Source organism: Caretta caretta, chromosome 5 (genome assembly GCF_965140235.1).
Source record: "Caretta caretta isolate rCarCar2 chromosome 5, rCarCar1.hap1, whole genome shotgun sequence".
NCBI classification, from domain to species: domain Eukaryota; kingdom Metazoa; phylum Chordata; order Testudines; family Cheloniidae; genus Caretta; species Caretta caretta.
The window spans coordinates 90,085,741-90,098,575 of record NC_134210.1 but is presented as its reverse complement, the minus strand read 5'-3'; the positions used below and the strand labels follow the sequence as shown (position 1 = coordinate 90,098,575).

Here is a 12,835-nt window from a genome sequence, read left to right as displayed (position 1 = left end):
AAGATTTCTATTCATCAGTGAAAAAACAAAATAGACAGAGGATGACCTTATATTACTGGTTCTTCACATACTTGAGTGGAGTTGCACCTGATTTACACCAAAGTCAATGGCGTTCAAACTGATGTAAAATTGGAGAAGAATCAGGCCATGTAAAGCTCAAGCCTGCCTTCATATACAAGGATGCAACTCCTATTGTGTTCAATGGGAACTGAGCTCATGCATTTAAGAGCAGAACTGGACTCAAAAAATATTAAGTATGCACCACCTAGTATTTCATAAAGATAGACATTTGTGATGATTGCTTTTGAATATTACAGAATGCAGCCTCAATCCTGCAGCATTACTCCCATGAGTAATCCAACTGAAGCAAGCAATGCTAATCATGTGTTTCAGAGGAACAGCCGTGTTAGTCTGTATTCGCAAAAAGAAAAGGAGTACTTGTGGCACCTTAGAGACTAACCAATTTATTTGAGCATGAGCTTTCGTGAGCTATAGCAGATGAAGTGAGCTGTAGCTCACGAAAGCTCATGCTCAAATAAATTGGTTAGTCTCTAAGGTGCCACAAGTACTCCTTTTCTTTTTGCTAATCATGTGTGTGAGAACTGCAGGATCGGCTTTTTAAACTCAACAGATACCGGAAAAAACAACTAAGTAATCCCCATTTCTTCTACACCTCCCACTAGTTTGTGCATTTCCACATAAACAGGTATGGTCACAGTGACATATGGGACAGTACCTGGCTGATGTCGATGGGTTTATCGCGGTTGCCTGTTTGCACCAGAAGTTTGTAGGCCAGGACAGCATCATCAGATCCATTTTTGTAACTGCTGTATGTGATTTTCCCAGTTTCCCAGTCGCTGTCAAATGCATCTTGAAGACCTACAGTGCGTTGGAAAAGGGGTGGAAAGATTAAACATGCAGAGTAAGAAACCACTCTTTAAACAAATTACAGTTGGGAGAAACAAAAGTAATTTCTCTTTTTACATATATACCTATTTTGGGCCAGCCTGTAGCCTCCCTAATGAAGCTGCAGGAGACGTAAACCCACCCCCAGCCTCATGCTCACTGCGTGGCTGTGTTAGGACTCTCCCCGTATTGTGGCTGGAGTGCAGATGCACAGAGTACAAGCTAGACAGAGTCTGCTACGATCCCTCCCCCTCCGTGAAGGGGGTGGCAAGAAGGAGGAGCCTTGGCTTTTGGAGCTGGCCAGCAGAGCTGAGCTCATGAGAGTGGGTAAGTAACCTGCACTCAGAAAAGAGCTGTAGTAACCCACTACCCCCAGGAGTGAGTGGGGAGCTGGGAAGGCATTATGACTTCCAGTCACAATTCCTTCTCCTGGTGGCATAGCTAAACATTGTCCCATTCACAGGGCTAGGAGTTAGGTCCGAGCACTCAGTTTGTAAACCAAAAGAAGAGGATTCACAGAGGTCTTTATTAATAAACTACAGTTGTGCAATGCTAATATTTTTTAAAAATGTGTATCTCCACGCTTTGCAACCCCCTGCCCCCATACATTACTGAAATCTCACCCTACGCTGAATGGGGCCAAAACAGAAACTCCATTGACTACCATGGAGTTAAATCAGGGAGGAATTTAATCCGTTATCTAAAAAGAAACATTCCCCATACTGCTCCTGCCGTCCCTCCCTCCTCCCCCCCCCCCACCCTTCATGAGATGCTGGCCAAGCACATTAGCTCTTTCATTAACTGTCTTGTGCTACTGCAGACCGCTAAAGCAATAGGTTCTATGATAGAACCAGAAATTCCACTGCAAGGGGGAAAATAAAACCACACTCAAACTTTCAACTTCAAACAACAACTCAGCTGCTTCTTGAGCACAGCATGAGTGAACATGGTTTTGTCAATTTGTTCCATCTGTTCAACTTGTGTAGCTAATACAAGTCGTGGGATCTGCTGCCAGCATGTGTAAAGATCACAGCCAACACCTATTCACTCTCAACTGTTATTTTCCTCTTTGCCACCCTTTCAGGGTAGGGTGGGGGAATAGCTCACAGCACAAATTTGGATCAGATTTAGAACAGGAAGCCACAGGCCAGTGCAAGGAGGCTCTTTGAGAACAGATGACAAACCGCATGTCCTGGGAAGGGAAGGAAAAGCACCGACCCACCTCACAGCTGCCCTGAGAGGCTGTAATCAAAACCATCATTACAGAACTGATAGGTTAGCTACAGCTGTAAAGAGATAAGAGTGTTGGAAGAGAAAACATGACCTAAATGACACACAGCCTTAGGGCCTGAGTGCTCATTCACCTTTACAAATGCTTACCCCTCCCCTGGAAAGTTGCCTCCCTTGCAGACCTCCATAATCATACTCCCCCCTTCCCTCACTAAAGCCAACAGGTTCAGAACAAAATAATAAAGCAAACCTTCTAAACCCAGCTCAGACAGTACTCCAGCCCCTTGCCCAGAATATTTAACACCAGAGACTCTAACATCATCTAAGTGACTCCAAAGCATGCAATATGAAAGCTCTGCTTGTTGGGCACTCGGAGTGGGCAAGACATAACTTAGGAAGTGGAAAAATACAAATCTCTCCTTCCTGGTTTTTCCATTAAAACCTTCTGTGAAATGGTTATAAGCACCAGTTGTGTTATCAGAATAATAATGTAAAAGAGCACATTGGGAGTTAAAGGAGAGCTATTCAAGAAGAACATGGGAGAGGAGGAGAGACCACCAAAGAAAAGACGACTCGTAAGTTACGATAAACATGACTTTCCTTGGTAAAGTGAGCATAAGATGCTATACTAAACAGACAATATTTGGGGCCAGAGTTTTCAGACTAATATACACTTCATACAAAGGGGACAACTAGATACACAAATAATCAGAATTAGCCAAATGCATTCAAAATTACTTAACTTGTGCTTGCAAATTCAGTATACAACTGTGCATAAATTTTACATAACTAACTTGCGTGAAAATCTAGTCTTTTTTGCCTCCTTTTATACTTAGAAAAAAAAAAAGGATCTTTGCCACAAACTCCAAATCCATTTTGAATATTTTATGACTTAGATGGCTTATTCCCTTTATGCTGTTACTGGAATAGGCATGAGTACCAGCACCAGTTTCTTATTATTGAACTGGTACATTGCTGAGATCTAGAGATGTCAGAAAGAGTATCTAAGAAATCCCCTTTAGGAGTGTATAACTTCTTAATGATTTCAAAATCGCTTCAACTTACAGACCACCAAAAATACCACAACACTTTTAAATAAATAAAAGTTTTGAATTCAAAGGAAAATGTCTTCAGTATGGGCAGGTCACACCAACATTTAAGCTACACATTACAAGTACAACCAAAAAACAAGTATGTTTTAAAAATAATTGTGATCAGCAAAATCTTTTGGAACGGAAAGATAAAGCAACATAGTGGTGCCTTTCTTTGGCAAAGCTATACAAATGAAGGAATTTTTTAAAATGGCATATGCAGGAACATAGGAACATAAAATTTGTCGCATGAAGCAGTGACCTATGCTTGATGTTTCACATGAGGAAGGTGAACCCCCTCCCTCCAAAGTGCATCTGGCCAATTTTGCCATACTGTACATGAGATGTTGGGGATGAGGGAATGAATTCCTTCCTGACCCATGCAAATAGCAGGCACTGTGAAGCACAGGGTATGATTACCCTTTGGAAAACAAGTGTAATTATAAGTCAATCAGGGAATATAAATTACCTCATTTACATCCAGTTACTTATATACACAAAGTTCACATTTCCAGTTCTAAATGAAATTATTAAAACGTTAATTCTTTCCTTGATATTTTCAGGTAAAAGAGAAAATGCTTGCATTATTGAAAATCAAGGAGCAAGACAACATTTTAAAAGATTTTGTGGAAGACGGAAGCCATATAACTCCACTGAAAATAAATCAGTGGGAGTCTTGTATGGCTAGCGCCAAGAATAATACTTTGATAAAAAATGCTGCTGTTCACATACTATTGTTACCTACCACATCCACCATGCAAAAATGTAAGTGCCTGAGGGCCATATTCAGCCTGCAATCTGTGCATTGACTTCCTAGTCAAGTCTATGGGAATTATCGCTGGAGTTCAAGCACCTGAAATGACCTTAGTTTGCCATTAGAAAGATCATCATATCATGTTCTCTAACATCCAATCACTTCATTCTCATACAGTTCCACCAGCTCTCCATTCATTCCAGGATCCAGTTTAAAACTGTCCCTCTTCCTTGTTTTTAAAAAGCTGAACAGACCTGTTCCAGCCAGCTTCACTGGCCTTTGCTCGCTTTTTACTTCCTTTCCATTCCATTCACTTAGTCTTGGATTTAGCTAGCACAATATAAGAATTAGGTATTATTATTATTACTATCTGCTCCTTCACATAATTGCATTACTACAAGTGTGAGAACTTTCTCTAGTATAGAGAAGGAGATCCCTCTCCTTCATCAACACTCCATAATCTTAAAACATCTCCTCTCCTTTGCCTACACTCCTTAATGTTTTTCTCCTTCTATTTTAATCTACACAATATAGTTGTTTTATATTAGTTGTACAGTTCTTCCTTCTAAATGTCAAATGATAGTCACATTTATGACACAAAAAGAACAAGAGTTCATCAGGGTTGAGGTTTTTGCCAAATCACAGGTTTGGGGAACCTGCTTATTTCACCCTAGCGTTTTTTTGTTTTGTTTTTTGGTTAAATGTGTCATGCAAGTTACATTTATTATCTCAAAAGTGTGTGAGTTACACATACATCCACCGCCTATAAAGAGCTACCATATGATTGCAAGGGCGCAAGGGAAGGATGGATAATGTGGTATGCAGGGCTTGCTCAGTTTTGGGGTGAGCTGTAGAGGTAGTGGCTTTGCAAAAAGGAGGTGTGGCTTGGGTCAAATCCCTTGCTCAGTATTATCCTCCCAGCAGCAGAGTGAAAAAATGGAGCAAAACAAAACCACTCTTGAACATGGAACCAGAGCAGTTATTGGTGCTGGTGTGCAGTCTTCGATAAACTCTGAGTCCCTGTGGGATGCAGCTGTGATTACCGTAAGATTCATTTGTCATATAGATGTCAGATTCACAATAAGCATATAGTGGAATCTTTAAGCACTGGGATATGGAGTGTGTGGTGTTCTGGTGTAAATAAATGTGGAGAGACAGATTTGTCTCTGAAAGAATCAGGTACCTGTAATGGGTATGGTGACTGATTACCTTACTGTGTTACTGAAAAACAAGCTGGGTTAGGTAATATCTTTTATTGGACCAACTCCTCTTGGTGAAAGAGACAAACTTTCGAGTTACACACAGCTGTTCTTCAGACCTAGCGTTTACCACACAACACTGCCAGCAGCAATCTTGCCCTCATTCCAAACTTACCACTAGCGCTGCACGCTGAGCATCAGCACAAACTTGAAGACACAGAAATAATTTCTACAATAAACACCCTCCCCTCAAGCTAACTACTCATGCCACATCTCTTTATTCTGTGTACAGGAAATTATCTGCATGTCTGTATCATTGCGAAACATGCAAAAAAGGGGACACCCCACAACTGCCTGTATTTCTTTCTGTTGTTTCCTACAAATTGCTTTATGTAAAAAAACCGTAGCAGAAACAAATCTCAGTTGAATACCAGCATATAATAAGTGTATTTGGAAAAGCAGGTTAAAAACTATTGCCGTTTCTTCTCCTGCAACTAAATGCGCTTCTGAGCAAAGTATTCCAAGCAAAACTTTCAATAAATGAATGTAACAGAAGACTGATGAAGGAATCCCAAACTTAAAAAACAAAACAAAACTAAAGCTCCTCTCAGCCTCCCTATATATTAAATACAACAGGGAGCTTGATCATTTTTGGACTGCAGGCCACCCAACATATTCATCATGCTGCCCAACATATCCACAGAAGTAAAAAAAAAAAAAACCCAACAAAAATATTGGCACTTTTACGCACGTGTTTCCTAGGAATTACTGGCTACATTAGGAGCCTGTAAACAGTTATGGAAAAATTTAGACTGTCTCCATAGGTTAGCATAATTTAGTTTTTCAATTGACTAATACTTCCTAAAAGTCCTTCCAACATAAAGATGGGAGAGGGAGAGATGCATTTCTAGGCAGAATTTGATGACCCAAAACTAAGAAATGTTCAATTTTCTGAAATGTTACTGTTTGTTTTCAGTACTAAAGAATAAATGGTTTCAGAATGAATTACTATAATAATACTGCGCGCTTGGCCCCTGATCCAACAAAGCACTTAAGTAACATGCTTAACTTTAAGCATGTGAATAGTCCCAACTGAAGCCAACAGGATGGCTCATGTACTTGAAATTAGGTCTGTGTTAAAGACACAGGCACAAAAAGATATCAAACCCCTCTATTAGCCATTCAGCAATTTTCTTACCTTGCAACCAGTCTCGAAAGTAGTGCAACCACATTTTGGGAAGCTGCTTATTTTCCTCCATCAAAACGTATGTCACATTGCTGAAACTTTTGTGAAGGTCATAAAGTAAGTGCTGGATGTTGGGGTAGTCTGCTTTCTGTGTCACTATATACATGTTGTAGAAGGAGAAGTACTTGAATTGTGCAGCAATAAAGTCATATTCTCGGGTTTCCCGTGGTACAATGTCTGTGAGATCCAGTCCATCTCTCACCCGGGTAGTACCATAAAGACTGACACCAAGTAAACCCAGGAAAAGGAAAATAACCACAACCTGCAATAGAAAATGGAAATGCAGTACGTCCTACGTTTCTAAAGAAAACATGCTGCTTTGGGCACATTAGAGGAATTACTTTGAAATTTACTTTTTTAGTATCATGCTTTTAACCCCTACACATGATGCACCCCTTCTAATTCCTACTATAGTCAATGGGAGTTGGACCATGCTCTATACATTTTAAAGGGAACAAAAGTTAGAAATCTACTTTTAACTTATTTTCACTGTTTACAAACTTATATTACAGATGTCAGCGTCTCCCTTTACTCAAAATTTCTGTAATAAAAATACTGTCACTCGACACATTAGTAAACTGAAAGTCTTCAAGTCTGAAATTAGTGCTAAGATTTTAGAGTTCATTTAAGAATAAATATTCTAAAAGGAATCTCTGCCTGTTGGCAGTGTAATTTACCAAGCTCTAATGAGGTAACTCATATTGCTCCAAAGTACAAAAGTCCTTTCCTCTTGGCAAGGGAGGAATATGTATTTTTGTGACATGGATGTGCATTTTGCAGGTTACCTTGGCTTTTGGTTTTAGCAGGAATGGAGCGTAATGCTTTTCGGCAAAAGATGAGAGTGTCCATTTAGTACAGGGTGGCTCAAGACAATGCATGTTCGAGTCTGAAAACGGAGAAAGCAAATCCCTTGTTGAGCTTGTGCTTTCTGGGCTCTGGCAGCTGAGGTTATCCTGTGTCACTGTGACCGGCTGCACAGATACTTCTGAGCGAGGCTCTGCTGTGGTGTAGTACACCTGGGTATGAGGGTCATATTCTGTGCGCAGCTGCACTGTAGACTGCATTGTAATCTGAGTTTCGTGTGCAAAACTGTGACTGCTGTAGGGTGGTGGAGGGCTGTAGCGAGTGTTATCATTATCTGCATATGCTTGAGGCTCAATCTGAATCACTCTGCTAGTACATGGACTGAAAGAGAAGAGACAAACATCCATTTACACTCATATACATTTTCATTTTAATCAGACTAGACAGGGTAGTCTTTATCCATGTACAACTAATAGTTTTTTACACTTTAGTTATATATAATTTTTATGAAGGTTTTATTTTGCACTTTAAGGAAACATTTTGCTAAACATGGGTGAAAAGAAGGTGCCTACATAAATACATGTGTATCTCTTGTGCCTACATAAAACAAAAACAAGATACCAACGTTTGTGTGAAGAAACTAGCATTTGTTCACACAAGCCAGTTAATTACACATGCAAATCAGGTAGCTAGGCATGTAGTTCCACAATTTGCATATACCGACATGGATTTGGGTTTGCATCTGCTGTAACCATAGTAAAGATTAAACTATTCAGAAGAGTAGAATGTAAATACACAATGAACTGAGTTCTCTTTTTAGAACTATTCAAGGTTATAATTTCAAATCAATCAGCTGTTAAACATTTGGGCCTTGTCATTGGGGACAGTTTGAAAATACTTGCCATATGCTGACTGCATGTTGTAAAAAAATGAAGTAAGCATAAGTGAAGATTAACTTCTAGGACGGAAGGGCAACATAAGACAAAATATTCTCTTCAAGCACTCAGTTTTAGAGTATCCTATACAACACTTGGCAGCTATCTAGTTTACAAGGACAAAGATGGACCTCACATAATCAAAAACAGACTTTTTTTTCTTTAAGTGTGGAGAGAAAATAAACATAGTATGAAGCATTGATAATAGAACAACAGTATCAGAAACTTTTCATTGAAGTTACATAAATGCTACAAAAAAAGATTTTCAGAATGCTGCCTGCCAAAACAAAGCAAAATTGCATAGGCCCAGATTCTGATCTATGTTTTGTGCCACTCAGACGGGGTAGTAAATAGCAACTGTGGATGCTTGCAATCTCTGAAAATCAAACTCAAAAATGGAGGACCCAAAGTTAGTGAAAACTTCCCCAACATTAAATACTGAATCTATGGCAAAGCCAGGAATAGAACCTAAGCTCTTGGTTCACAGTCCCTTGCTTCAACCACTCCCTGTACCTTGAAAACAAAGCTAGAGATGACATGGCATGTTCTCCCTTTTATAAAAAGGTTAAATTGTGTCTGGTCCTTAGGGTGTGCAAAGGGGAGAGGATGCAAGGTGCCTTCTCCTCTGAGCACAAACCTACTGCAACGGGTGCGGAACTGTAGTCAGTGCTTCAGATTAGCTCCCCCAGTGACCAGGGGCACTGAAAGCCATTGAACAAAACTGTATACCTTGAAAATGATGGAGGTCGTGCATTCAGTTGCTATTATTACTTCAAGCCAGGGGTGCTGATGTACTGCAAGAACCCCCCAAGTTCCAGCGCCCCTGACAGTGACTCTAGCCTTGCCATGGGTTCTGCTTCATAAGCATTTGCCACAAAGCTGGCTCAGTGCATGTGGGGTAGGGAGGGGGACAGAGTTCATGCCGAACCCATTTCCTGGATGGTGGAGCTGGTGCTGCAGCCCCATCACTGAGGCCTTGTTTACACTATGAGAGTTACAGCAGCATAACTATGGTGCTGCTGCTGTGCCTCTGTCATCTCATAGTGTTAACCCTCACTGCAGCAATAGAAGGGATTCACTCCACCTCCCTGAGTGATAGAAGCTAGGCTGATGGTAGGAAGAATGCTTCCGTTGACCCTGCCAAGCCTACCGCAGGGTTTTAGGTCAGCTCAGCTGTGGTGCTCAGGGATATGGATTTGGCACACCCATGAGCGCCATAGCTATGTCACCCTAAGTTTTATGTGTAGACCAGGCCTAATTCTGTCCAAATCTGTGCTGCTCTGGCATGGTCCTCTTAGCACCTCTCCCAGCCCTACAAAGAGCGGGACCCTTAAGTCATTTCCCAATGCTAAACTTTTGGAAGATTTTTTTTCTGTAATGTTGAAAGGTTTCCATGTATAACAGTAATAATTATATAGAGCTGACGATAACTTTAAGTACAAGTGATGGGGGCCCTCACATTTTGGCCTGTCCCCGAAACACCCGAAGTGGAATTAACTCTTCTTCCTCCTTTTGTAGGCCCCCTTCTTTGGGACCCTACAAAAATCATAAAAACAGTGAACTAAACACTTGTGGATATTCTCAAAGCATGGATCCGCTACAAACTTCTGGAAAGTTATGCTCCAAAGAGTAAAATGAGTGTGTGTGGTACAGTTTATACGGTACAGAGAGAGCACTGTTTATTGTTTTACATCTACTCAGGCAGACAACCAAGATAGCAAACATGCTTCACCCGTTAGCAATAAAACCATGCTGACAACATGCTACTATGGGCTTGATCCTGCAGTCCTGAAGCATGCAGAACTCCTGCTCTCTGCAATGGGAACTATTCACACAGAAGGGCTGCTGTCAGAGCCCCAAGTATTCATCCCAAGGAGATTGTTTGATACAAAGTAACCCTCCCAGACAGCCTCACCTTGTAAAGCAGCAGAATATATCCAATCTCCTGTCCTCCCGACGGTAAAGGTCCATGCTTAGAATAGCAGGAAAAATTAGCAGAACCATGGCAAAGTTGAATACCACAACAACAGCAGCCTAGAAACCAAGCGGAGGTAAAGAGATGTCATCACTAAGCTTCATGCTTTTAGGACACAGGCTTTAAAAAGCTTACAAACTCCTTTCAATTCCAGCATGTCTATCCATTTGTCAAGTCAGCTCATGAGTACATTCAGACTTTAGCCTGGGGGACTGCAAGAGGTATTTTTATATTCCTATTTCATTGTGGTGAGTCAACTGTATTTAATTAAAGTTTGTAATATTAAATTTTATATTGTTCTTATGTATGTCCACCAAGACATGGTGATGGACATATTTTTAAAACTGAAAAAAATAAATACAATAAATTATATTTTTGTGAGAGAATTTGTATTATTGCAGTTTTAATAATGCAGAAAGAAAAAAAAAACACCCTTGGGTTAAAACTGTAGCTATCAATGTGAAGATTATGAAGTCATTTAGCTACCACTATAACATTACAGAATAGTGTTAAATCAATAATGGAAAAAGCTCTAATGAGCTTTAATGAAACTTTAAACTTTAATTAAAATGCTATATGTAGTAATGTACTACACATTTGATGTAATTAGCTAAATTCTAGCTATAAAAACCAGAGTAATATTTCAGGATTATTTATAGAACTCCCCCACTCAAGTTTAATAGAGTTTGATTAATGAGCCAACTTTATTAAAATAACTATTTAAAATGGAACAAGGATATTAAATATTAACTTTAAAGTGAAAATTAAATTCAAATCTCAACTGTTCCCCTATGCATGGTATATAAACACAGAGGGTGCAGCACATATTATTGTTATTTATTTGTTCTGTAGTACTGTTCAGGAGATCTGCCATGGACCAGAATCCAATTGTATTAGGTGCTGTCCAACACAGAACAAAAAGTTGGACCCTGCCCCACAGAGCTGACAATCTACAATCATGAAATGATAAGTGACACGAACAATGGGATTCCTTCACCCGATTAGAGGGTAAAGAGTAAATTAAAATACACATCCAAAATCATTCTCTAAAACACATATTAAATACCATGAATGACCACAAAAGATACCATGAATAATGGAAGGTCTGGGGGCGGGGATGGAAGAATAGCATTTCAAATTCAAATGAGCAAAATGTTCAAAATTATTTTGGGAAAAAAAACAAAAATCAACAAAAAACTACATTTAACTCTTTGGGTATGATCTAAGTTACCAATGACATATACGAAGCATGTTACTCTACCGTGGCTCAGTGTGTATGGCTCAATCTAAGGAAATGGCATAAAGAGATGACATGTTCTTGTCTGCCTTCCCCCCATGTAACTTCTGAGTTATATGCAATTCTGGCCCAAATTTTCAAAAACGGTCACTAACTGAATTTCTCGGGTTTTGAGTGCCCAAATTGCTACACCTTTGGCCTGATGATTTTCAGAAGGGTGAGGATTTACTACTCCAAAAGAAGTCAAAGGGTGTTTCAGGTGCTCAGCACGTCTGAAAATCACACTCCATGTGTCTCAAAACTGGTAACCCAGAATCTGTGGCATCCAAAATTAATATCCAGTTTTGAAAATGTAGCCCGTAGCATCTGGCCTTGGACACTGTAATTTTGACTTTTTCTGTGCCTCCTCTGCAAAACCAGAGTAATAAACCTCCCAATGGTGTTAGGAGGAGTAGTTAGTGCTTGCACAGTACCCTGAAGTTGTGAAACACAAATTATTATTACAACTTTCTGAGAATGACAGAACCACTAGTGTAAACATTTTCTGGTTATATTAATCCTAAAATTGTAAATATACTGTACTTTAAAGCAGTTTATGCTTCTGCTCCTTTTTATATTAAGATGCTTAAAGGAAGATTTTCATACCACTGATCTGACTGGAGATGTTACTATTGATAGAGTTTCTTTAGCATTAAAAAGGCTAGTTAGCATTTAACCAACACTTGAATCTTTCAGGGAAAAGATCCGAGGACCATTCCATGATTTATAAATACCCACACACAAAGGTATGTAAGGTCATAGCCAGGACTGCAAAATTAAGTGATTTCCTTTTGATCCTTTCTAGAATGGATTGAATCTGTCAGGAAAACAAGCTGCTGCTTTAGCAGGGGAGGTATTTACTGAGCCTACTTTGCAGAAGTTTTTTTTTAAATTATTATTATTCTGCTAAGTCAATCATAGTTGAAGTATCTATAAAGCATGAGTAATTAGTTCAGTTAAAGTAAGAGCCTCTGTCAACCTTCCTCCAAACTTTTTGAGATTTTGGTAGATCAGTCAAGCCTTGCTCCCAATTTCCCAATACAGTCCCTAATTTTTCCAGCACCAAAAAAACCTTCTATCTGGACCCCCAGCTTCATAGACACCACCCTCCCCAACACTTCCAGACACAGCCCTTACCTTACTGGATTCCATTGTGGGTACCAACAACCCTTGGGTCCCAGCTGCTTTTGGGCTCTATAGTTAAAATTGCACTGGGATTTGTACTTCATATTCTAGTGGGTAAATTTAGTCTCCACATTAAACATAACTACTCTTCCTAGGACTACTGAATTCTCCATAATGCAATTTTGGTCACAGATATACTGACTTTGCCAAAAAAAACAACAAAACATTTTTAAAACAATCCTTTTGTGAAATTTCCTTCAGTCTCATAGTTTTATGGACTCCTCTAGCTGAAGG

General features: G+C 39.6%; 1 protein-coding gene across 2 annotated transcripts in view; it reads right to left on the bottom strand.

Annotated features, from left to right (window-relative positions):
• Positions 1–12,835, bottom strand: part of PTCH1 (patched 1) — an 86,320-nt gene that overhangs the window by 21,424 nt on the left and 52,061 nt on the right. For both annotated transcript variants that reach the window (XM_048850972.2, XM_048850971.2), the window contains exons 13-16: positions 10,081–10,199; positions 7,212–7,611; positions 6,379–6,688; positions 737–879 (exon numbers count right to left, since the gene is read on the bottom strand). In XM_048850972.2, the coding sequence (XP_048706929.2) occupies positions 737–879; positions 6,379–6,688; positions 7,212–7,611; positions 10,081–10,199 (972 nt within the window). The remainder of the gene's footprint in view (positions 1–736; positions 880–6,378; positions 6,689–7,211; positions 7,612–10,080; positions 10,200–12,835) is intronic.